The 24705-nt window shown below is 51.7% G+C and overlaps 4 protein-coding genes; 1 reads left to right on the top strand and 3 right to left on the bottom strand.

Moving 5' to 3' along the window:
• Positions 1–4435: 4435 nt before the first annotated feature.
• On the bottom strand, positions 4436–6094 carry CHC_T00001631001 (hypothetical protein). XM_005712509.1 is given in 5 exon segments: positions 4436–5067; positions 5068–5128; positions 5268–5331; positions 5438–5936; positions 5937–6094. The coding sequence occupies 3 exon segments, from the start codon at positions 5934–5936 to the stop codon at positions 5068–5070; spliced, it is 624 nt and encodes a 207-aa protein (XP_005712566.1). The 5' UTR covers positions 5937–6094; the 3' UTR covers positions 4436–5067.
• A 1566-nt stretch (positions 6095–7660) lies between these two features.
• Positions 7661–9109, bottom strand: CHC_T00008533001 (Serine/threonine protein kinase, SvkA). The gene has a single exon (XM_005712508.1). The coding sequence runs from the start codon at positions 9107–9109 to the stop codon at positions 7661–7663; it is 1449 nt and encodes a 482-aa protein (XP_005712565.1).
• An 8179-nt stretch (positions 9110–17288) lies between these two features.
• On the top strand, positions 17289–18418 carry CHC_T00001630001 (hypothetical protein). XM_005712507.1 is given in 4 exon segments: positions 17289–17416; positions 17417–17738; positions 17932–18035; positions 18036–18418. 2 exon segments carry the CDS (start codon positions 17417–17419, stop codon positions 18033–18035), a joined length of 426 nt encoding a protein of 141 aa, XP_005712564.1. The 5' UTR covers positions 17289–17416; the 3' UTR covers positions 18036–18418.
• A 2356-nt stretch (positions 18419–20774) lies between these two features.
• Positions 20775–21119, bottom strand: CHC_T00001629001 (hypothetical protein). Its single transcript, XM_005712506.1, has one exon. It carries the CDS (start codon positions 21117–21119, stop codon positions 20775–20777), a length of 345 nt encoding a protein of 114 aa, XP_005712563.1.
• Positions 21120–24705: the final 3586 nt, after the last annotated feature.

Below are 24705 nucleotides of genomic sequence, written 5' to 3'. Positions count from 1 at the left end.
AACGTGTGGGACCTCATCTGCACGTCCAGTTTCTTCCGGTAACGGTTTATGTGCCGCGTAGAGTCGTAGCGCGAGCTACGCCGATCCAGGCGGTAGGTCTTGTAGTTGACGGCCTTGGTAAACAGGTCATTGAGGGGCCTGATTACCGTGGGCCGTCGCTCGTCGCTCTTCGGGGCAGCCCGGCGGTGTCTGCTCGAGCGACGACGCTCCTCATCCGACTCGGTGTGGTAGTCTTCCGAGTCGGACGGGTCGTGCCGGTGCCGGTCTCGGCTTCTATCGCGGCGTGCCCTGTGGCCCCGCCTACGAGAGTCTTCCGAACCGGATGGGTCATCATCGGAGGGGTATGCACCCCCTCCGGCATCGCGGTATCGCCCGTGGCGTGCCTCGCGGTTATGGCGGTATCGCCAGCGGCGTTCCTCGCGGTCTTCATCCGTCCTGTGACGGGGGTCTTCTGCGTCGGAAGACTGGGTGTATTCCGCTTCGATCCTGTGCGTGCCGGGTGCACGTCTTCTGCTCAACCGGTACGGGTCCCGATTCTCTGTCTCGGGGAGCCCCAGGCGGTTGTCTGTCCCGCGGGGGTCGCCCGTACCGGCGAGTATGGGGAGGACATTTTCTGTGGTCCTCCCTGTAGCACCGTGAACGGTTGGGAGATAGATGGCTCTGCCTTCCGGGTGAGGGCCCATGCTATCAATCCCGGGTACGGCGCTGATCGGATCAGCGATATGAAAGCTTGAGTCCGGAACGGTTTCACGGCGCGGCGCCGGCGGCGGTACCGCGCCTCCTGTTTCGGTGAATGTCGTGGCCAGACGGATGGCCACGGCGGAGCGAATAGCTCCCTTTTGAGCCAACGCGGTCGGGGATTCGTCCTCCTCCGCGGCGAGCGCTGCCATCACCTCGTCGCGTACGAGAGGGGCGATCTTCTCGTCCAGCAGGGCGCGGAGCGCGGTGTCCGCATGCTCCGCCACCAGTCTTGGTGTCGTTCGTTCGAGGCAAACCTGGACGACCTGAGGTAGTTCCTCAGCGAGGAAATCCTCCATCCAGGTTTGTAGTCGCGGGAGTAACGCGTCGTACAGTACTTGTACGCGGTTTCCCCCATCAGCCGGTAGCCCGGCGGCGGTGTCCGAAACGGAAAGGGTCTTCTGGCCCCTGGTAGACGGCGGGCGTAGCAGGGCTTCCGGATTGTCGATCCGGGGTCGCTGTGCGCCTCTGCCACTGCGGGTACTTGCTCGCCCGGAGGCGGTATCTTATCCGGCGGAATCGGCACGGTTCATCGTCGATGATCACTGGCGATCGACGCGGTGATTTTCGACCTCTTTCAATCCGATCGGTAGTTGCTCGCGCTGGCGATCCATTGCGGGCTCAACCTCTGTAGTTATTCCCTCCACAAGAGTACCAAAATGTGGTATAACTACCTTCGTCCCGACCACTCGGAACGAGGGGGGTTAGAGGTAAGGGAGCGCGCGACGCTGGGTAACCCACGCGAGCGCAAACCGTACGGAACGACTCGAAAAGAGGGAAGGCTCACGTGGCCGGTGATGCGCAGCCGGTCGGTGGTGTTAGATCCGGACGGCCGGTCACGGGTTAGAAGCCTGAGACTTAGAGGTAAAACCAGACGGAGTTAGCATAAAGCCGTAAAGGGAGGGGAGGCGAGTCTGCCTCCGTTTACTGGAACGGGGCAGGTGCCCCCGGTCTTAACCCCTAAGTGGGACGCCAGGACACCTGTCCCGCTACAGTAGCTGTTACATACTGTATACCAGCTACTGTACTAAATTGGCTAATTTGTACCATTAACCACTAATTGCTAATTACTTACCGGACGGGTCGCACACGTGTGCCCGTGGCCACGACCGGCGCCAACGGTTGTGTCACGTGTACGCCGGGGAGGAGGTACTACTGTGCTTTCAGAGGGCGCGTGCACGATTACTACAGTAGTAACCGCCCGTCCCGACGGTTCTCATCTCCCACCGGGGGTCGCGGTGTGCAATTGTACCACAACGCCCAGTTTGACTGTGGCACAAGAAAATGTCTCGGTTCTTGTCGTCCTTACAGCTAGAGCAGACAAACTTTGATTTCTGCTGGCACACAGAGAACCGGCCTTGATACACTGCGTTGCTAACCTTTCTAAAACACAAACAGCGCCTTTTCGTCGGTGATAGGTCTTCTCTGACTGCACTGGAGGGTATGAAGCCTTCATTTCCAATGAAATTACTGCTTGAAACTCTTAGACAAGCAGTAGTTCCAGACACATTGTCCACAAGTCCTTCAGCCAATTTTGCGTAGAGCACATGCTGAGGCATGTGCCCTTTGGCACCAATTCCACTTTTATAGTGAAGCTAGGAGTCCACCACGCAGATTGACAAAAGTGTCAAGTTGACACGCTTGTGCCAGTCCTTGACATCCACTGTTCGCTCCATACCTAAATCATCCTGCCTACAGCGATTATGTCTGTCCATTGCCGAGCTCGCACTGTAGTAGTGCTCAACCAGTTGAGGCTGCCTAACTTCAATGTGGACCCGACGAAGACCATCACTCTCTTGTCTCCACCTTACACGTCCGTAAGGCGCACCAGGGCGCATTGAGCCAGCAGTCGATACGAAATATCGTCGAGCTCTGTCGACCCAGCATAAACCAAGCAGCACAGTACTAGCTGGTTCAATTGTAATCTGCAAACAAACAGTATCCCCTCGCCCTGTCAGCTCAGTACGTCCGAGTTCAGACATGGGAAACCGCTTTGTAGCAGTCTTGACGACACCCGTAGATCTCAGCCCTGTCTTCATCAGTTGCTCAGCTGTCTCTACAGAGGCAAAATACAAATCGGCGACAACCATGCGTCTTGATCCGGTCCAAGGCTCTCTAAGCCTCCAAATAACAGCCCTCCCATGATTTGTGGTCCCTTCAAACGTTTTTCTTGCGGTATCGTCTGCACACATTACCGGTTCCAATCTTAGCATAAATCCACTTGATCCGCACGCTGCATTCTGTATTTCGCAACCTGCCACGGGTTTGCGGTCCGGAGCCACATAATGGGGCAATCCAATATCAAACCAGTGCCCCCAATCCATACCACCCCGAGATAGATTCGTCGATGCAGATGGTTTCCGATGGCACGAAGAACTGCACATGGTGGTTGTTGATGGCTTCTGCAAAGTCTGAAATCATGCCCTAACGTTTAGGTGCGTCTTCTGTAACGGCGCTTCTTATTGGCCCCTTACTAAATTTAAAATTTGCAAAAAGTGCATCAAAACCACCTCCGGGGCATTATAGAGCTGCAATTGGGGGTTGGGAGATATTTTCTGACCGGTTGTGTCTCCCGCAAGAAACGTCGAGAGCCACACACTTCAAATCCTGTCATAAGTATGACAACTCCGAAACATTGGTGGAGCTCGGAGGCAGTTTTAGCCTTTTCACCTGCACTTGCCAAGCTTTCTGATGTAAGCTGTACAATTTTAGGCAGATACTCCATTGGGAACGTCATAAAGAAGTATTCCAAGACGTTTCTCTCACGCCATTCACTACCTTCAGATACTGTACTGCCATCTGGTAACTTCATTTCCCATCTTTTCGCCCGGACAATGCCGTTGACATGACCGTCTTCTTCGTGGGAGGACCATATCTGGCCATGACATGCTGTTTGCTCCATGACATGGCCCTGTGCTGCAGCGGGAGGAAGTACGTCACAAGACGAGGGTTGTGCATGCGGTGCTTCAGATGGGCCCGTGCGAAATCAATATCATCGGCAGTCTCGTGACGTGCATGATGTATAATTTGGCCGTCAGTGCCTGGGGGGCTGGAGTAACAGCTCGTACGTGCCGGAGAAGCACGGCTTTTATTACGTTTCCAGATGGTAGCTCCCATGAACCCTTGGCAAACGTTTGGGTCTTGAGATTTGGCTTTTTCGTCTCTGTGCTGATCACAGTGCCTAGCACTTCCTTAGTTTTCCACATATATCCATAGAATTGTCTGCACAGAATGCCTTCCACAACGCGATTGGCCTTAGCGTGGACGGTAGCATTTGGAACCAAGTGCATGTCCTTGGGAGCCATGGTGAGAGTGGAATCGCAAAGTGATATGAAAATGGGTGGTAGTTTGAGAAACATCTTGTGTTCGGAACAAAATGGGAGTTTTATAAGGAGAATCCTGCCTGTCCAGCACCAACGATGGGTGTTTGGAATAGGAGAGAGTATCGGTTGGGGTTTCCCGCCAACCAGCAAGTGGCGGGAACTGTTTAAATACTGTACTCATATGAGGCGCCAGTCCTCATATGAGGACACTGGTCGAATAGACACTAGTGTCTGAGTGACATGCAGTTTGCCTCACATGAGGTCAGACATGTCCTCATATGAGGCCATGCCCATGAGGCCATTTTTTTGCAAAAATATATACATTAAATCGAAACTTTATAAAGTCAGTTTGGACACCATTTCTTTAACGTTTATGCCCTCGGCAATAACATCTTGCAAAACAATGGGATACCAGTTGTGAATGCACAGAAAGGTTAAGAACCAACATCCGGCTACGCCAAGTTGACCTTTTAAACAAGCGTTTTGGTTTCGAAGATATCAACACATAACGTTCTGAGGTTTGTCAAAAAGGCTTCTCTTTTAGACATTCTAAAAATGGCTGGAAAGACGTGCAGATCTCACAAAACTCCACTCTTCCGCAACGCAGAAGTCAACTGCGGTGGCGAGCATAGCTTTTTCCTTTTTGTCGAGCAAGCACAAGTCGAGAAAAAATAAGTTGAAAAGTGACCTCATATGAGACGAAAGTCCTCACATGAGTACATGTGTCACTCAGACACTAGCATCTCCAATTCCCACATGATAAAACGGTACCCAACCATGCCTTCACTTGCTAGCCCTTCGCAAGTAGCCAGCGTACAGCCAGCTTTGAACATTATTTGCTATGCACACATCGGTGCCACGGCGCGGCGAAGTATCTTCGTAGACGGGCTTTCTCCGTCTTCAGAGGTGTGGCAAGGACACGGCCGCGGCCACATCAAGCATTCTTCACATTGTTCACCTTCTTTCGAACTGGTATTGAACCCCTGCGAAAAGCGAAGTAGTCAAGTTATGGGTTGTGCTCCTTTTCTGCGTTCTTCTTGTCTATCTCTTCTTGGCGTCGCTTGAAGCTGTTTTAAAAGTAACATTGACGACCGGAAACGACGCAGGTATGGAAGCATCACGTAGAAATAGTCAGTCTTACAGATGTCTTTGCTTGTTATATGAGCGTGAACACTCAACGAAGCCGAAAATTGAAAAGCAACTCACAATCTGTGAACGAAAAACCTGGTTTGATAATAGAACCACAGCAGCGCCAGGGTGAGAATAGAACCTGCTCCTCATCGCGCAGGCAAAAACGGATAATCAAGCGAAGACTTTGTTAGTAGAAAAATAATAAAGCATCGCAGCGTGCGCGGCATGCCCATAAATACACGTACCATAAACAACGTGAACGAAGGAGACATGAAAGGTTGAAAAGTTGAGGGTATATTCAAGCCTGCAGCTGTCTCTCAGGACGTAGCCATCGCTAGCGTTGTCCCTGTCATACGGCTGACATTTGACTTGTGTATCGGGACCAAACTCGACGTAATCATCGAGGTGTCCCTCGCAAGCCCACTGGATACTTGCGCCATCCCATCCAATGTTTTTACATTGGACTTGATGTGGAAAGTAGTTTGAGAACAACCACAAGCCAGACGCTGAACCGCCGACACATGCAAGCTCGGAGCGACCAGGCCCGGAGCGGGAGCTTGTGCGGCCGTTCTCGGAGAAAGTCAGCGCCGTAATCGAGCGGAGGAAGACTTTGTCAGAGGATGACTGGGAACCGCCGTCTGTTCCCGCGGACGTCGCGGCGCGCGAGGTCTCTTCGCCAGAGGACAGCGTGCAAAGAATGACGGCGATACACAGGAAAAAGCGAGATAGCGCTTCCGGAGACATAGCGCGATGAGTTGCTGTGGTGGTAGTTTTGTCCTCTGCTGCTACTTCAAAGGCGGGGAGAGCGATGAAAAAGCTACGAAGATGGGAAGCAAGTCATGTCCTAGCTTCCAGCCGTTTGAAAAGGTTGTCCCGGATATGCTGGGCAATCTGGGGGTTGTGGTGAGGGTGCGAGTCTGCAAATAAACAGAATTGGAGACCCGGGATGGTGTTGAAGTGTAGGAGACGACTATTGTCCAACATCCCATGAATTCACGTCGAGGGGAATTAATTTTAAAAAAAGTACCTTTTTTCATCTACAGTATCTGACGAAGGCTTCGCCTTCGAAATGCACGCTGCGAACGTTTATGGGCATTTATCATTTTGGCATACAGTATTTCTTACACGTGGAACTTTTTCAAGGAGCCATTGATTGTTTCTAATGAACGGATGGGACGTCGTGGTACAGTACATGTACAATACTGCACATTGAAACCCGCATTCGCTCGACGTTGAGAGCAAAAGAAGCACAAAGAAGCATGCAATCTTCTGCTCACAGAAGCCCTTCATTGTACCAGCCCTCCTGATTCTGGCTCGCAGAGCCGGAACCAACCGATTTAGCGCTCATCTTCATTGACTTTTTCTGATGTGGCGAACAATATTTGCAGGCATTGGGATGAAAGGAGTTAATAGCTTCATGCCTTGGGCTTCGCTATGTGGTGTCCCCCGACCCTTCAGTGTTTCGGACCGACCATCACGCTTATCCTACTGTAAATGGTTGCCGTTGCCGTCGCAACTGGTATCCCGCCGCGTTACAGTATTTAGGGTTTACAGAATTTTGATTTTCCTGCCGGTTTTTTAAATTTGGAAGGATCATGACACGTGTACAGTACTCAAAATCCCGTTCACAATTTGAGCCACAGCCTGCCCTTCTTACTATATAAAGACGACGTCGGCGCCCGCCCGACGGATTTGGCCGGCTAAGTTCCCAACAACGTCCCGCCTCAGCCGTGGTCCCCAGCGTTCTCTTGACCCAGAGGCGATGACGGTACCGTTTGGCCATGAGCGGCGCCTGCGCGCCTCGTCGTCAGCTGCCCCTCATCAGTGACGGGCTGCGGCGCGAGGCCCGCCGGCTCTCGTCTTCAATGCGTCACGTAGATAGCTGACTAGGTTACCGCCGACACTAAGCATCGCGCGTGGTTTACCGCTTCTCATTGCAGAGGCGGGATGAAAGCTTCGTCGAGAATTTTTTTGTGTCGAAGATTAACGGGTTGTGTGCTGTGCTGCCGAGGCAGAGCTTGACTGACCTCCTGCTTTCTGCAGTCGATGGGATGTCGCTCGCCCTGGTGGTACACTGCGCCTTTGCCGAGGATATCGGGTGCGGACCGCCTCCAGCCCTCTGTTCTCATGGCTTCACAGGTGGCGTCGCAAGGTCCTTGGAACACTTCTTATCGGGTGTGTATTGATTCAAACACACCTCTGTAGAGCACCGTCCGTGCTTTTTGACGCTTGTAGATGTGTCCTCTTCCAGCAGTCCTTGTAGGTTTTCGGTCAGTCACGCGCACGCCCGAATCCGCTGTTGGCCTTAAAACTTAGGTGCTGCCTTGTCAGTAGCGGTCGGACTCTGGTCAACTACTCACATGGCCATGTCTACCATGTCAAAGCAACTGTTCCAGGCATTGAACGCAGACGCGGAACGAAAACTCCGATTCAATTTACTACCAACACGAGGTATCTAGGGGGTCTATCTACACTTTCTTAGTTCCATTCGCTTGGAAGCATTTCAATAACAAAGCTCGAATCTTCGGTGATGGCGATTTCAGTCCCTCTACAAGCAAAGACTCGAACAAAGCAGTAGACACACCAGGTCTGGCGCTTTCTGCGTCTACGAAAGCTACCTCTAGTGCCCCTAAACTTGCCATGAGAGACTGGTTGTACAACCCGGTTGTACCCACATCTGCCCGAATTTGTGAAATCACTGGTAAGATTAGCTGCGATAAAACCTCATTTTCTGGTGCAATCGGAGGTTGGGCAGGTACTTCGCCGTTCGTATTAACATATTCTCGCGGTTTCCTGCTTTCATCTTGTTCCCCGTTTTCATCACTGCTGCCCGGTATTGGAGTGACCTGCTCTACGTTTCCCTCCGTTTGTTTCGTTTCTGAATTCCCCGAGGTTTCTTGTGGGGCTTTCTCGCTGTCCTTACCGTCTGTTTGGGAGTCGTTCAGAGACCCGAAGTCAAATTCCCATAACCGCGGATTCTCTTGTGCGTCTACCGAAGAATTCGCCCCTGAGCCACGCCGCCGAAACGTTCCATTAGATGATCCAATTGAGTTGCCACCAAGTATTACCTTCTCGGTCTGTTCTACACTAGTCGCTTGATGCTTCTTCTTTAGAAGCTCCTTTATTGACGACGTCCTGGCTTTTCTCAAGAACGGATGCCCCAACAATTGATCCGCACTTGGTCGCTCTACTGGGTTCTTCTTTAGACACAATGATATAAAGTCTTTGCAAGACCGCGAAAACTGGTGCCCATCAAGCCGAGGTGGTTCGCTCTTCGGGATTAGAAATAAGGCGCGATATGGGTGCTCTGTGGCATACGGTGGGATCCCATTTGCGAGTTCCATCCCGGTGATGCCAGCTGACCAGATATCGGCTTTCTCGTCATACAAACTCTCCTGTATTACCTCTGGTGCCATCCAAAAGGGCGACCCGACAAAGGTATTTCGTTGTCGGACGGTCCCTGTCATTTGTCCGGCAACGCCGAAATCGGCAAGCTTTACGTCTCCGTTCTCAGAGAGAAGTATATTGGCCGCCTTTATGTCGCGATGCAACTTGTGCCCTTTGTGAACGTAATCTAGTCCTTTGAACAGGGCTTTCAGAACGGTAGCGATTGATTCTTCTGGAAAAGGCCCGACGACATCCAGCAATTCCTTCAAAGACCCGGCCGCCATGTACTCCATAGCAATCCAAAGGGTAGATCCCTTCATAAGAGAAGAGTAATACTGCACGACGTACGGGTTTGATATTTGACTCATGACCTTAATTTCTCGTTGAATCACGTCGATTTCCTCGTCGGCCTTTTCCAAGTCAACGAGTTTTAGCGCAACTTTTCTTCCGGTAGCAATCTCCTTGCCCTTAAATACCTCCCCGAAAGAGCCTTTTCCAATGCATTCATTCTTTTCGTAGTGCTCTGGCATACTGAACGCCTTACCTAACGGTGGCAATAGACACTTGCTGCCTCCGCAAGGCACGCGTTAAGACCGGCGAGCTGAGGGACAGACCGCGACACCTCCTCCAGCGCAAAGCTCGCGATGTTGATATAGAACTGAGAGCAGCTTGGCGTTTCCAACTTTCCGGGCTCCCGCAGAGCACCAGAACCTTCACGGTATCCGAATGAGAAAGAGCAGGGTCGATGGCGATATATGATGTACAGTATCGAGCTATAGGTGCAGCTCCTTGCGGTGCAAGGAGCGATCGTCCTGTCCAGGCAACAGTATCAATCGCGAAAGGAAAATACGCAAATCAGATTGAGAAGTACAAGTTGCAAGGGTGACTTGACCTTCCAGATATATAGCACGTGCCCGGCGTTAGAAAAGACCTCTGCAGCTCACAATACAGTGAGAGTGGAAGAGTTAGAGAAGTTAGTGAGGCGGGCAACTCGATGTGGATGCGCGTAGAGTTGGAAGGCAGGTCGCCTGTGTTTTGGCATGTTTTTGTGTTGGGACAGAGAAAGAATAGGAGGGGGCAAATTGCCTTTTTCTGTTGAAATCAACTTGAGCAGGCTTCTCTGACTTGTCCGTTCGTTACTCGCTTCCCAATATGTGGATCGCGTTACTGTAAGCCAACCACGTAGCAATTCACCGAACACAACAATCCAAAGTACTGTACTGTTGCGCTTCATTACACGTGTGGGAAGCTCTCTGAAAGGGCGGCAATGCCTGCGAAAGGAAATAAGCGTGGTCACGGATGAGCACCGGCCAACGGGAGAATTGCGCCTGGAAGTAGGGAGCGGAGCCGCGGGGAGGACGCGAAGAGAAAGGGCGGGGACTGTGCGAAGGGGAAAAGGGGCGCAGGGGGGTCATGTGTGGGGCCAGGGGGTCGCGGGGGATGGGAGACGGAGCGGGGGAGACAGCGTTCCGAGCGCTCGAGGTGGCGAGAGGGCGCAGAGTAGGTAGCATAAAAGGAACCCGCGGCGGCAGGGGGGAGGAAAAAAGGGAGGAGGGCATCAAGGGAATTGGAGAGGCCGAGATCAGGTGGATTCCTGAGAAGTCGAGTGGATTCTCGACGAGCGGAGGCTTGCACCGGGTGGATTCCCGCCAACAGCCTCTGGCCAGCAAATAAAACTTGATTTGACGGTGCCCAAGGAACCGGGCACAACATTACAAATTTGTAAGTGCAGTCAACCGAGCAACGAACGAGAAACTTGCGTCGGAAATGGATTCTGGACAAAGGGCCGACATGAGTCCGGACGGAAACCACAATCCCGAACCCGAACGTTGGGGCATTGGTGCGGACGAGCGCCCATCAGTGGCAGAAGCTATCAGCCCAGTAACTCCTGCGGGACCCGCCACAGCCGCAACACGGCAAAGCGTTCTCCGAGCTGATCCGAATCAAAATGAAATATTGCTTCAGGCCTTGGCCTTGGTCAAGGACGTCATGGGCAAGATACTGGAGCACTTGAGCCGAAACACAGCCGCTGTGGTACAGGTCGGAGACTCCGTGACCGACCTCAGCGTCGCAGTCGAGACATGTATGCGACTTGACAGAAGCACAGTCAAGAAGGGTGCAATTTTCGAAAAGGAACCCGATGAGGAATGTGGCTTCAACCAATCTGTTGAGCTCACACAGGCACGACAGGTCGAACAGAACAATCGAAATGTTCTGCAGCCCCATGCAGCCTTCAAGATTTACTCTAGTGCGATGGAACCAGTTCGAATTGATAAGCCCGGCGACGGCAATTTTTTTGCCGCACAAAAGGCGTGGAACCGGCTCTGTCATGATTTCCCAGTCATGGCCGGAGACCATCGCCGCCTTCTCCCTTGTGCTTTTTCAGGAAGCGCTTTGGCAATCTACGAATCAGTCGCTGCGGAAAACTTGGAATCTACGGCAGAAGAGCTGTGGCAGGAACTAGGTCCGCGACTATGCAATGCAGGCCATAGAAGGGCTCTCCGTCTACAGTTCGATACTGTCAGTTGGCAGAAAGGCAAGGAGACGGTTAGTGATTTTGCTGGCCGTGTGCGAGCATCAGCCCTGATGCTCCCCAACACGATCTCCGATGAGATCATGCTGGATCGCTTCGTACAGTCACTACCCGCAAATATGCGCAATTTGGCATTGTCTATTCCGGGAACATTTGACGAAGTCACATCCCGTGTTTCCATGATGACGCTAGCAAGAGCATCCGAAATTAATCGAACGCGGTTCCGACATGAGCGCGTACAGCAAACTTCCGAAAGGCCGGCAGACGCGGACCGCGGGACGGCAGCTCCGATTGGTGGGCAGGTCAAGGGAGGGTCACCAGGAGACTGGATCGAGACAGCGAAATGTTACCGCTGTGGCATCAAGGGACACCTTGCGGCAGACTGTCCTGAGAAAATTCTCCGGTCACGGAGCAAGGAAGTGCCGACCATGGGGAAAGGGAGGGCGAGCGCCTTGGGTCGCGAGGCGCAACTGCCCAACCGGAACTAGCGACTAGTGGCACGGCGGTGCCGCTAGCGGGCGCGGAGCCTGTATGTCGCTGCGCTGACGATGATCCCGGTGGTCGCGAAGATGTCGCCGTACAGGTAGATGTCGGTGACGAAGCCCTCTGGGTTCCTCTGGATACCGGGGCGCGGTCCGTGTGGGTCGACCGGAGGTGGTTCGAGGACCACGGCGGAGTATGGATGACAGATTGTTCCCGTGCTGTGACAGCAGATGGGAATGAAATGGGCGTCTGTGGAAGGGGAACGCTGCGTTTCAGACTTTGGGGAGGATTTTTTTCGGAGTCAGTACGAGTTGCATCGCGTTTGCCTTCCAAACTACTACTCGGGAGTCAATTTTGGAAAAGGCACGGCCTAATCCTCAACCTCGGTACCATGAGAGGCAAAATCAAGGCGGAAGGGCGGCGGCTGGAAGGGAAAGTGTCACGGTGGCGGGAAATCCGGCTGGATCTCGAGACAGCAGGGGCGATGTGGATGTGGATGACGCAATTCGGGAGTTAGACCTGTCTCATTTTCATCCAGAGATGTCTTTGCAAAGGAGGCTTCGACAGATTTTATGGACACGGCGCCAGGTTTTCAAAGGCCTGGGACACATCCGAGGAGTGCAACACACCATCACATTGATGGAAGGCGCCAAGCCCGTGTGCTCCCCGGTCCGACGCAGATCTCCGAAGGAGGACGAGTTGGAGCGGACAGCAATGCAGAGGCTCCTCAAGATGGGAGTGGTGGAGCACGCGTCTTCTCCCTGGGCAGCATGTAATGTGTTCGTCCGAAAAAAGGACGGTTCTACGAGAGTCACTTCTGATTTTCGAGGCCTAAACGCGGCTACAGTTGGGGATTCATACCCCATGGAGGACGTACGCTGTACTTTGGATTGGATGGGCAGCAAGCGCGTCTTCTCAACGTTTGACCTGAAGGATGGATTTTTTCAGGTTAGCCTGGCGGAAGAATCTCGGGACTACACCGCTATACGGACCGTCATCGGTCTACTTAGGTATGTACGCCTCCCGCAAGGACTCAAGAACTCACCCGCGGTGTTCCAGCGAGTGGTGAATTCCATCTTGGGAAGTCGGAAGGGCAGGGATGTCTGGGCTTTCATGGATGATATCAGTATGGGAACGCAGACGGCGCAGGAACACCTCGAGAGCTTACAATCAGTGCTTGACACGTTTCTGGCGGCAGGGGCGCGGCTAAAGTTTTCTAAGTGTGCGTTTGGGGTACAGGAAGTGGAGGTGCTGGGACATCGGATCGGAAGGCAGGGGATGAAGCCCTCTGACCTGCATGTGCAGGGCATCCGGGATCTACGGCAACCGCAAAATGGCGAGGACCTCATGCGATTTTTGGGGTTGGCAAACTACTTCGCAGGGTTTGTCGACCATTTCGCCGATGTCGCCAGACCCCTTTATGCGGTCCTCAGGGGTACAGGCTTCAACAAGCGCAAGCCCCCTGGGAAAAAGCTCATAATTTCGGATTGGAGCTCGCGGTGGGGCGACGCACAAACCGAAGCTTGGAGGCACATCAAGGGTGCCCTGAGCCACCCGGACTTTCTGGTCCCTCCGCGGAGAGGCGCCCCGAAGAGGCTGCTGACGGACGCAAGCGGGTACGGGATTGGAGGTGTGCTCCTACAGGAGTCCGACGCCAGCAGTTGGAGACCGGTGGCCTTCACAAGCCGCAAGATGACAGACGCAGAGGTTCGGTACACGGTGACGGAGCGAGAATGCCTCGCGATTGTGCATGCGCTTAGGAAGTGGAGATGCTACCTTCATGGAGAGCCAGGCCTGGTTGTTGAGACGGACCATCTTTCTCTAAAGTGGTTAATGAGCCTGAAGGAGCCGAGGGGTAGGCTCGCCCGATGGATGGTCGAAGTCCAAGAATTCGAATTCTCCGTCAAGTACACCCCCGGCGCTTCGATGGTGGTACCCGACGCCCTGAGCAGGGACGCCGTGGAGAAGCCGATGTGCCAGCGATGCTTCGGGGTGATCGGGCGGTCAGTGGACGTGGAGGAGACTGCGGGGGCCATCGAAGAGCCCGGATCGGCTCAGGCCCTTGTAGGCGGACCGTCCACAAAGGAGCTACGCGCGGCGCAAGGAAGAGAATGTGCTGAGGAACTGGAACACGCACGGAGTGAAGAAGGGGGGAAATTCGTCATCGACCGTCAAGGCCTTCTCCGCAAGAGCAGTCGTCGAAATTGTCAGATTATCATCCCCCGCTCGCTTGTCCCTTCAGTTTTGAGCTTCGCTCATGGTTCCCGACTTTGCGGGCACTACGGCGTTCGTCGTACGCAGGAGAGGATTGCAGGCCAATTTTGGTGGCCTGGCTGGAGGGAAGACGCCCAAGCGAGAGTAAGGGAATGTGTTGCATGCGCGGGCGTGAAGGCTCCGAGGCCCACACGCAACGCACCTATGCAGGTGTATCACCCTTTACGCAGATTTTCGCAAGTCGCCGTGGATGTGCAGACGGTCACACCAAGGACTTCGAGAGGGAATGTCAAGATACTCGTCCTCGTAGACACGTTCACACGCTTCGCGCGGGCGGTGGCGATTCCCGACGAGAAGGCCGAGACAATCGCAGCCGCAATAGTGGGGGAATGGGTTTCTATCTTTGGTCCGATGGAATGCCTACTTTCGGACCGGGGGCCCAATTTTATCGGGAAAGTGGTGTCAGGGATGTCGGACGCCCTTGGTGTGAGAAGGGTTACGACGTCTGCATTCCACTCGCAGACCAACGGGTGCGTTGAAAGGTTCAACCGCACACTTGCCCAGGACCTGGCGTGTTTCGTAAGCACCGGGCAAGACGATTGGGACAACCACGTGTCGCTCGCGTGTTTCAGATATAACTCCGGCAGGAGTCGCGCGACAGGAATGAGCCCGTATGAGGCCATGTTCGGCATCGAGCCATTTATGGCGTGGGGACCCGGAGAGTTAGACCGAATTTCGGGGGAGCCGTACGACCTCCGGTCTCACCTCAGGGGTCTACATGAGTCGCTGCTGCGTCGAGGAAAGGCTGAGAGGGAACGTGCTGCTCTTCTCTACAATGCAGCTATAAAGGGTACGAGCTTCGCTGTGGGTGACCGTGTACTCGTGTGGACACCGGACCTGGCCGCACTTGAGGGGAGTAAGCTCGCACCGCCGTGGATCGGACCTTATGTGGTGCAGGAGAAATTATCCCCTACCGGCTACCTGGTGATTTCTGAGCAAGGCAATCGAACCGCATGCGTGCATGCGAACCGCTTAAGGAGGATAAACATAGCAGCGAAGGAGACCGGAGACCCAAGGGACGGGGTTTTTCCTGACAGCTTGCGGCTCTTGCGTAAAATAAAGAGCGTGAAGGAGGCGGTCTCAGACAGCGGTGAGAAGACCCGCCTTTTCCAGGTACAACTTGGTGGCCGAAGCTCCCCTCGATGGACGAAGGAAGAAGATCTTCCCGAAGCGGTAGTGGCCGCATGGAGTACGGCCGCCGATATGGCAATGGAGAACACGCCGTCGCAAACCGAGAGCGCATCTGCAAGTACGTCTCTGGATGCCGTTGCCTGAATTTGGAAATCTGTGACCTCTGGACGAATTCACTTCGAGACCGTGCACAATGGAGCTGGCAAAGGGTCGATTGTTGCGCTTCATTACACGTGTGGGAAGCTCTCTGAAAGGGCGGCAATGCCTGCGAAAGGAAATAAGCGTGGTCACGGATGAGCACCGGCCAACGGGAGAATTGCGCCTGGAAGTAGGGAGCGGAGCCGCGGGGAGGACGCGAAGAGAAAGGGCGGGGACTGTGCGAAGGGGAAAAGGGGCGCAGGGGGGTCATGTGTGGGGCCAGGGGGTCGCGGGGGATGGGAGACGGAGCGGGGGAGACAGCGTTCCGAGCGCTCGAGGTGGCGAGAGGGCGCAGAGTAGGTAGCATAAAAGGAACCCGCGGCGGCAGGGGGGAGGAAAAAAGGGAGGAGGGCATCAAGGGAATTGGAGAGGCCGAGATCAGGTGGATTCCTGAGAAGTCGAGTGGATTCTCGACGAGCGGAGGCTTGCACCGGGTGAATTCCCGCCAACAGCCTCTGGCCAGCAAATAAAACTTGATTTGACGGTGCCCAAGGAACCGGGCACACCAGTACAGTAGGCTGCACGATAGGCGGCCGCAGCATGTCTACAGCTGTGTACGGTCTATTAAGAGAAGCTGTATATGGAAAGGCCATGTCTACGCATTGGAGTTGTGGACCCCATCGCTATGGTGATGCTGTCTCCTGTTTAAAATGAGTGTAACTCCCATGAGTCAATAGAAGTTGGTTAAGGTGGTTTATAATGTTGCAGAGTCAGGAGAAAAGAGTCCAGCAACGAGTACAGGCTGCAAAAAAAATCCATATTTCTTTCTACACAGAAGCAAGCCTGGCATTCCTCTCATTTGTGTGATGTTAGCTGGTACGAACATTTTCGGAGTCTTCTCATGTGGCGAATTGCACAGAAAGACCAAAGAAAAAAAAAAAGAGGAAGATGTGTGAAACGTTGATTCTTGGAAGACCCACAGGTCGTTTTACGCTGTCTGCCAAGTCAAGATATCGTACTTCTCATTTATCATTCTCATTGTCCGACTAGATAAAAAATGTGAGCAATGAAGAGCGAGTGGAGCCTGACCGGCCTTTTTAGCTTTGTGGAAACAATAGACTTCACCGGGGTTGAGAAATAGAGCTCACTCAAAGAGATTCTAGCCCCTACACCTCTCATACTGGATTCTCACGCATATAGCATCTCTACAGCTGATGGTAATGAAATCCCCTGCCTTTCGTTCGTGATATGCATAGACCCTGCTTCCGGTATTGTATTTATTCTACATACTGAAGGAAGATACATTTTCTTTACAAAAGCTAGGCTCACTCGTCAGAAAGGCAGAGATGGTTCTACTCACAAACATAAAAAGTATTGCCAACGTAGGTTGTACTCCATCAATGACAATCCATCGAATTGTTGTTTTAGAGTAGTCGAACAAATTGCCACTGGTCTCAGTATTGAGGAAAGACACGTTCAGAAACGCCGATAATTAAATAGTATAAACTACGCATCAAAAGTTTGCACCTGCGATATCTTACTCAGCCAGGTTGCAAGTCTCACATCCATCAAGGAGCATTTCTTGCTGCTCTCTACCTTTGTCAAAGAGTCCTATAATGAGTGTACGCAGTACTTGTGACAACCGGAACAACCAAACCAGGTGACGACAAGGCAGATACATCACCGTTGGTCTTGGAAGGGACGCTTCCTTACTGCTTGTTGAAACGCATGCACGTTGGTAAAATCGTAGTATATGGCTTACATCAGGATTATCGAGAAAGCTTGGTGAGGGTCAACAATCGAAGCTGGTGCGATACCGCACAATCAGGTGATCCTTCAGGTATTCCCCATCGAAGTGGAAGAAGTCAATGTCCTTCCTGTTCCATTTGCACTGTAGTGTTTTGTTCTGAAGAGTTGAGAACGAATACTTAGCTGAGATACCGATAGTAGGAGTCGATATTGCCCTTTCCGGTGAGTGGAAAGGTGTTCCTATGATTGTTCCATTTTCTTGTGGTGCAGAATTCACCCACAGAAATTAGTCATTTTGGTCATAAATTCGCACAAGTGTTCCTGCTTCAGTGATCTCCAGAAAAACCGTGAGTTACATCTTACTGTACAATGTAGATTACCATTGAAGCATTACCGGAAGGCTTTGCTTCGTACGGGACCGAGCGATATCCATACCTCATTTTGAAGCGGTCTGTAGAGTTTCTTTTTGTCTTGGTAATCATTTGACGAATCACAAGAGAGAGACATATTTGAGTCGGTTCGAATTCACATGGCCTTCGTTCTTTCACCTGGAGTGGCACCTCGCCGTTTCTCAGTTTCCGTGTCACCGCAAAAAAACACCAGATTCGTTCTTGCGAACGCCCGGCAACCGGCCCGAATGAGTGTTCAGGAGAAGGCAATTGAAAAAGGTGGCGGAATGAAGGTTATCAAAGCTGCCGATGAAAATGTAATCGCGGAACTTGGATGCCGCTCATGGGACAAGTGGGGGTGCGAACCGAGTACGTTCGACTGGACATATAGTGATGACGAGATTTGTCTCGTTCTTGAGGGAGATTTCACAGTGAAACCGGCTGATGGCAGCGACTCTATGGGTATGTGCGAAAACTGTGCAATTCAGGGCCCGTTCCTTCGTTCAGAATGCAGAGAACTACTAGAGCATATCTCGTTGGGGTTTTTTAAAGTACGACTATGACAGAGGCGATGCTAACTGACTTGTTTTTCCTCTTTGACTGCTCTTCCTGTTGTGCCTGCACGTTCGTTCGCTCTGTCGATGATTCTGTGCAGATGTTCAAGCTGGGGACATTGCTTTTTTCCCGAAAGGAATGTCATGCGTTTGGGAGGTCCGTAAAGCTGTAGATAAACATTTCCTTTTCGGGAAATCTCTCTAGGGCAGAGGTTACCCTTGGCATCTGGTTTCGTCACGTGCGACAATGGTTGCACTGCACTGCACCCCATTCCTACTCTCATTATCAAGCAAAAGTAGAGCCTTATTTGTGGACCCGAAGAGACCAGGGCGAAGGCCCAAATGATCTGCGGAGGCCCAGAAAATGAATTTTGGTTATCCCTGAATATGAATCATGACCAGCCGAAGATCCTTAGCAGGGCTTGTGGGCGGCGCTCTATTTTCATGTCATTGCATATCCTCAATGCGAAGGGCACTTCTTGTGAAAGGTAGACGTAGCACTCTCAGATCCGGGCTTTCCTGACATCTCGCCGTGAATAGACACATGGGAATAAAACTAGGGTATATAGTTCCGTTGCTCACCTTGAAGAAGGCTGTTCGCCATTTACCAAGAGCCACATCAATCTCGTTTTGAGTTATTGAAGGAAGACTCCTATAGTTAGCGAGAACTTTTCACGAATGTTTTCTATTGCTCAAAGTTTTGCTAGGTTTTGCAGTAGGGGTCCAAGAAATAATTTTATCGGATATGAGAGATCCCGCGACGAGAAGGGACATGCAAGAATGAATGGCAGAAGGGACATTCAACCCAACGGTTAAGCTGAGGTATTGCCAAATGCAAAACTTCGCAGTGCCAAAAAAGCGTGAGTTGCGGAACGTCAGCTTTTGGGCATAGCCGGCAACATATAAAGGTGCGAGCGAAGGAGTACCGAACAAACGGCAGTAGGGTAGAGTGCTAGTCTATGTCGGAGTGAGGATTGTTGTTTTGTATTGTGACTGCATCGCAAGGTTCGAGATCGTTCGTTCGAGAGTCGCGGTCTGCATGGGGAGTTTACTAATGAATATTGGAGACGCATGCTAGCTGAATCAGGGGATGTTAAGACAATACTTCTTCTGAATGTGAGAGGTCCACGATACTGGATGGCATGCGAGAGATAATTCCTCCGATGGCACGACTGAGGAGCAGCTGGATGCAGGACTCTGCCCGGGACTATGAAACATGAGCTGGTCATTGTAGTCAGCAGGATAAACGTCGACGTGTGGATGGAGTGAGCAGGTAAAACTCCAAGCGTTTTAAAGAGCAACGACGGTCAAGTTAATACTTGACCGATGTTGCTTTTTGAAAATTAGTTCATACCGAAGAGGGGCAAATCAGAATCGGGCATGAGGGACTGTGACGGTGCCGGAGCTTGTCCATATTTGCTAATACGACAGCCTGCTCCCAGCAACGCGTTGCACGACCCCATGCCCAATCCACGCAGATATGGTGGGCGATCAGAAAAGGACCTAGTTTTATCTGATGTTTGGCAGCAGCATGGATGGGACCTATTTTTTCCCGGAAATCGTAACTCGTTTAATTTTCACTCTAGAGATCAAGCAAGGGGGCGGCCAAATCGCGAGTCATTGGTAAATTTATCGTTAGTAAATTTAATCAAATCGTAATTTTATTCAAATGCAAGGAAGGGGCTGACATCCGATCGCGATTCAGTAATCGCGATCGGGTGTTACTCATTGGGTGTGTGTAAATACGGAAAACCTTTCTTCATTAACGGCCAATTGAATGGTTTGATGTTCGTCGACGTTCCTGTTGTGTAGTTGGTTAGCACGCGAGACTCTGAATCTCGAAGCCCGGGTTCAAGTCCCGGCAGGAACTTGGATTTACTTTTGCATTTTTGCCTCTCCCGACAGATAAGATATGCATTATTTTTGGTGATTCCACAACTGCCTTCACTCTTCTCTTGCGGGTGTCCCGTCACTTAACTAGGAGGGATTCATGCAAATGTGCCGGTAACCCTTCTGTGGGATCTTTTACAAGATGTTGTTGCTAACAAGGATTAAGTGAAGCAACCATGTGCGTTGTGACAGGCTGCACCCAGATGAGCAAATATATTAGCAACTACCAGGCAGATTCTGCATTTATTGCGCAACAGATGATAGATGAATAGAGGGAACTGAGGACGAGCGCTTTGTTTGCAAAGTCGCTAATCGCTTTTTGTGCTCTGTATTTCGGAAAGATCAAATATTTACCACTGTAAGCTATGTAGATATGGTATTTCGGAGACAATTTGCATAAGTGTAATTTTCGTACGGTATGGGCTTTTCAGCTTCAGTACACCCAGTTACTGCAAATAGTGTAAGCGAACAATTAGTGAAACTACGCCCATTACTGTACGTGTCCCTAATTTGTGTGGAGTGCTGCCAGACCAAAATATAAATAGTGACACGCACACCTAATGACGTTCCCACGATATTAGTGTAACCTCAAAAAAAGTACTGTTTTTTATCGGGCCGAGTAGATCGAACTCTATTATGTTCTCTTGTGAGCGGAATTTGTCGGACGGGCGTCCGACTAGAAAAGGTGCAATTAATTGGTTGATTTCAGGTATTCAATGGCCTCGCTCTGGCTTTGCGGAGCCACTCACATAAGGCCAAGTATAGAAAGCCATCAGGAGCTGAGCAACGCTCATATGCGCGTCGGATGAAGATTGCAACCAATCTGTCGCACACGGGATGTGATGTATCACCTTCTCACGCACCGTCGTGCGGATAGTAACCAAGATGTTGACCAGCCGCGGCTCTGTTTCGTTGCTCGTCTCGGCATCGAACTATGTTCGCAGCCGCGAATGGCGAGCTGCAAATGCACAATGAACATTGTGACGCGTGGTACATGTCACGCGAGGGTTTCGAGCGGGGTGAGCAAATCGCTCCTAACTACTGCTGATGTTTTTTATGTTGAGGGGGGCCTTCGTCGCCGTGGCGATGAAACTAACAAAAGAGCATCCTTACCCCTGCCGCAAGCCCGATACTGCCAGCGGCTCAAAGTCCTTCCACAGCCCTGGACTGTTCCAAAAACGCATCTCAATTTAGTCGGACGATGCGTTCCGCGCGCCTCGAGGCGCATCAGAGCACGCGCGTCGGGGGCGTCGGAGGCGTTGGGGGCGTAGAGAGTGTCGGGGACGTGGGCGCCTCGGGTGCGTCGGAGCTCTGCTGGGTAGCCTAGGCTGGGAATCGGGATCCAAATGACCAGCTGGTCAGGCTCGAGGGTTGAGGGCATTCGGAACGTTGGGGACATCGGGATGTTAGGGGCGTCGTGGAAGGCGTATACGGCGCGGATCAGAGGCACCACCCACTGCATGGAGTTGGTGCAGCTACAGCTGCGACGGCAGCGGTAGTAGTTAGAAAGCTAATTATGGTGTCTACTTACACGAGTAAATGATCAAGACGAGTTTGGTTCCTCAGAATGCGTGCAACCGTCGTTACTTGTAGATGCGCCCTCACCCGCTTTCGGCCCTTCGCGGTCCGCGGCGCAAGTTCGAGTCCCGTGGAAACAGCCTCCCACATCCTTCGCAGCTCGTTTTCGTCCGGTACTGAGGCCGAGTAGCCTGCTTCTGCCGCTACTGCCTCGCATGGCCTCATCACCAGCCGCCATTCGCAGAACCGCTTCCGCATGTGCTTCAAGAAGAAGTCGGAAGCGGTGACGACGCGAAGAGGCGGTATGCCAGAGTTTCTGTTGCCTGTCATCCACAAGTAAAAGCCCATTTGTAAAGTCGCGTTCGGTAATTTGTAGCCCTGCCGCAATCGACGGAAAGCTCCATCCCACATGTAAGTTGCGCCAGATGCCCGGTGAGCCTGAGGACCCCTCTCCCCATTCCGAACGTCACCGTCTTCGTGTAGGAGCGCGTGACTTCCCAACGAAGCGAGAAGACGTGTATCGCGCTGCGAATTCGCACTCTCGATTCGCTCCAACAGTCCCTGCAATGCACAATCCATTTGAAACCTTGATACTGGTGCTGACACGCCGGCCTCGCTGACGATCGCTTTGACACCGTCAACAACTTTTCCGGGGACGACGTCCACGGCTGTAACAAGCCGTTCCAACTTGCATAAAATATCAATGTGTGGCGGTATTCCAGTTCTTTGCAAGCGCGTCGATGTTTCCAAGAGGTCAGTAGCTAGCTTCTCCTGTAATAAATTAAACGCAGTGGAATCTCTAAACAATAGACATTGCCAGAGAGGATGAGATATTGAAAATGTGCGACCACATGCTGTTATGTGGAAAGTGCAAAATCGAGCGACACGTGTACATGACTCAACGGTCCGGACCCTCACCCCATATCAGGACATGACACGTGTAAATTCTCAGATTTTGGGGTTCTGGGGACGAAAGTGGACTTTTGGAGGGTCATGCAAATTTGCATAAATGCCGAAAATTTGCATTTGGCCCGAACCGTTATAGGGCTACATAGGCAATACTGCAAATCTATTGGGTGTCGGTTCGAATGCTGCAATTCTATTGGTATGTTATTGTCCACTTATATGCAGTCATGCTGGTGATATATCTTGAATGATCGGTATACGTTTTAATTACATCATTTCGGGGGTTTCAAGTTGTTCACCATGGTTGTAATGGGTAATTACGTGTGGCCTTGGCGCTGGACACTTGTGTACGATGTACACATGTACACATCGCCAGGTTGCTGCGTGTACGTACACTTGTACACGTCGCCTACATACGGTCCGGCGCGTGTCCGAGCACAGTACATGTGAATTAAAAGTACAACAAGTATTTCTCGCAAGAGACATGTACTTACGTGAGTATTCAGTGTACGCGTCACGCTGTATGCGACCCTTGCATCAGCATGCGCCGTTGTATTACACTCTCGTCAGCATGCGACGTTGTACTGTGCTCTCGTTATGGTGCGCCGTTGGATGCAAGTTGATGACAGTACTCGTGTGATTCACATCGGATATCACGTGAGATGTGTAGAAAGTCTGGATGCACATTGTTGCTATCCGTGATAGTTGTCTGGCAGTGTGTACCGAAATTAGTAAGGTACGAAACAAGGGCATGTATGGGGACTGAGATATGACAGGACTTTGCGTTGTTGGAAATAGAGAGATGCCAAGTTGTTCATTGTGCAAGAATATATTCTGTCATGTCTGGATGCAGATTAGTAAGGTGTGAAACGATTGCATGCATAGGGCCATGGTTTACAGTCACTCGAAATGTGTAGAAACTGTTGTGCACTGATAGTCAATAGTCAATTCGTAAGGTGGAAATAGAACAGTGTGGACGGGCCAGAAGAGGACCGCGCTTGGTCGCGCATATGGTGAGTACGGTTTACCAGGTGCCAAAGTAATGGGATAGTGTAACACTCAAAGTGTATAAGTATCGCCGAAAGACGGCTCCAAGTAAACCTCGGCACCAACTCCTTCACTCACACACATCAACCTGCCCTCCTTCTTTCCCTTGCCCCGCTGAACCTAACATTATGAGAAGACGGCAGCACTTTCCGTAAATATGACTCGTGATATACGAGAGAAGCAGCAAGGATTGATAGAAGTTCACGAAGGCGCGGGCGACCCCAAGCGCCCGGAAACAGGTTTCGGAGTATTGTAACGACTTCCTCGTCATCACGATGGAAGTGGGGCGGAAGGACGGCGAATGCGGCACTAGAAAGAGGCAAGCCAGCCACCGTACGGCCAACATAGTAATCACCAGCAGCTTCGTACCTAAAGTACCTGTCCTGTACACTGCCTAGCGTCCATCCACATCTTATGCACACGGCCACAATCGACGGTGCCGCAACGCTGCCACTACACACAAACGTACTGGAACCCTTTCTGAGCCAATGGCTCCCAAGCTCAGAGGCTGGCGGTGTCCCTATTTCTCTCAAACGCTGGGCTACTTCCTGCTTCTGCAGTAAAGCATGAAATGCCTTCAAAATCTTGTCTTGCTGGTGCCCTCCCGCAAATAGTTCGTCCGTCGTAAAATCAATGCGCGTGCTTGTAAAATAGAGCGCAAGACTTAAAATAGGACAAACTTCGGGCATCATAGGGTTAGCATACACGTGTTTGGGATCCCGGGGCCGCTCCCCTCCTTGATCCGTCTTTGACTTTGAAAACAGCACCGACAATGAATCTTTGTCGCACTGAAGGTGGCGGAGCGTTATGAATGACGTATTATTTGACCTGCACATTAGATTCCACGTGAGCAACATGTAGACGTGAACAAATGTGCTCATCCCGACGTCGCTTTGCTTCAAACATTCCTCACCAATTATTCGCAGAGCAGCAAACGACAGTACTTGCTTCCCCTCAAACGCACGGCGTGTACCTTGCTGTCTTTCAGACGCATCTCTTCGTTTGAGGCCAGCAAAGAACGACGTCAAATCCTTCTCTACCCAGTCCGGTATGCGCTGTCTTCGCTGCACGAATAAAGCCCTTATAGCAGAACGGTAACCTCGTAGACCCGAAATTCCAAGAGGGCGGGATTTGCTTGGGTCACTCTGAATAGCTAGGAACTCCTTAACAATACTAGCTGACAAATCCTGTAAGCTAAGCGTACCTTCCGCATCGAAAAAAGATTGATGCGAAGGATGTGAACGAAGCCATGAGGAAAACCGTGTCTGCATACGACGATAATTGGTTCGAGTAGTGTTGGCAAGACAGCGCAGCTCAATATCATCGATCTGATCTTGAATAGTTGGTTCAGCCGCGGAGTTCGAAGTTGTCGGCGTAGCGGGGGCAAGGCGCGGAGTTGTCGGCGTAGCAGGGGCGGGGTTGGGAATTGTCGGCGGAGCACTTGCGGGGTGCGGAATTGTCGCTGTAGCAGGGGCGAGGTGCGTCGTTGTCTGTGTAGAAGGGGCAGGGTGCGG

The sequence above is a fragment of the Chondrus crispus genome, genomic scaffold (assembly GCF_000350225.1).
Source record: "Chondrus crispus Stackhouse genomic scaffold, scaffold_106, whole genome shotgun sequence".
Taxonomy (NCBI): domain Eukaryota; phylum Rhodophyta; class Florideophyceae; order Gigartinales; family Gigartinaceae; genus Chondrus; species Chondrus crispus.
This window is presented reverse-complemented; position numbering and strand designations above follow the sequence as displayed.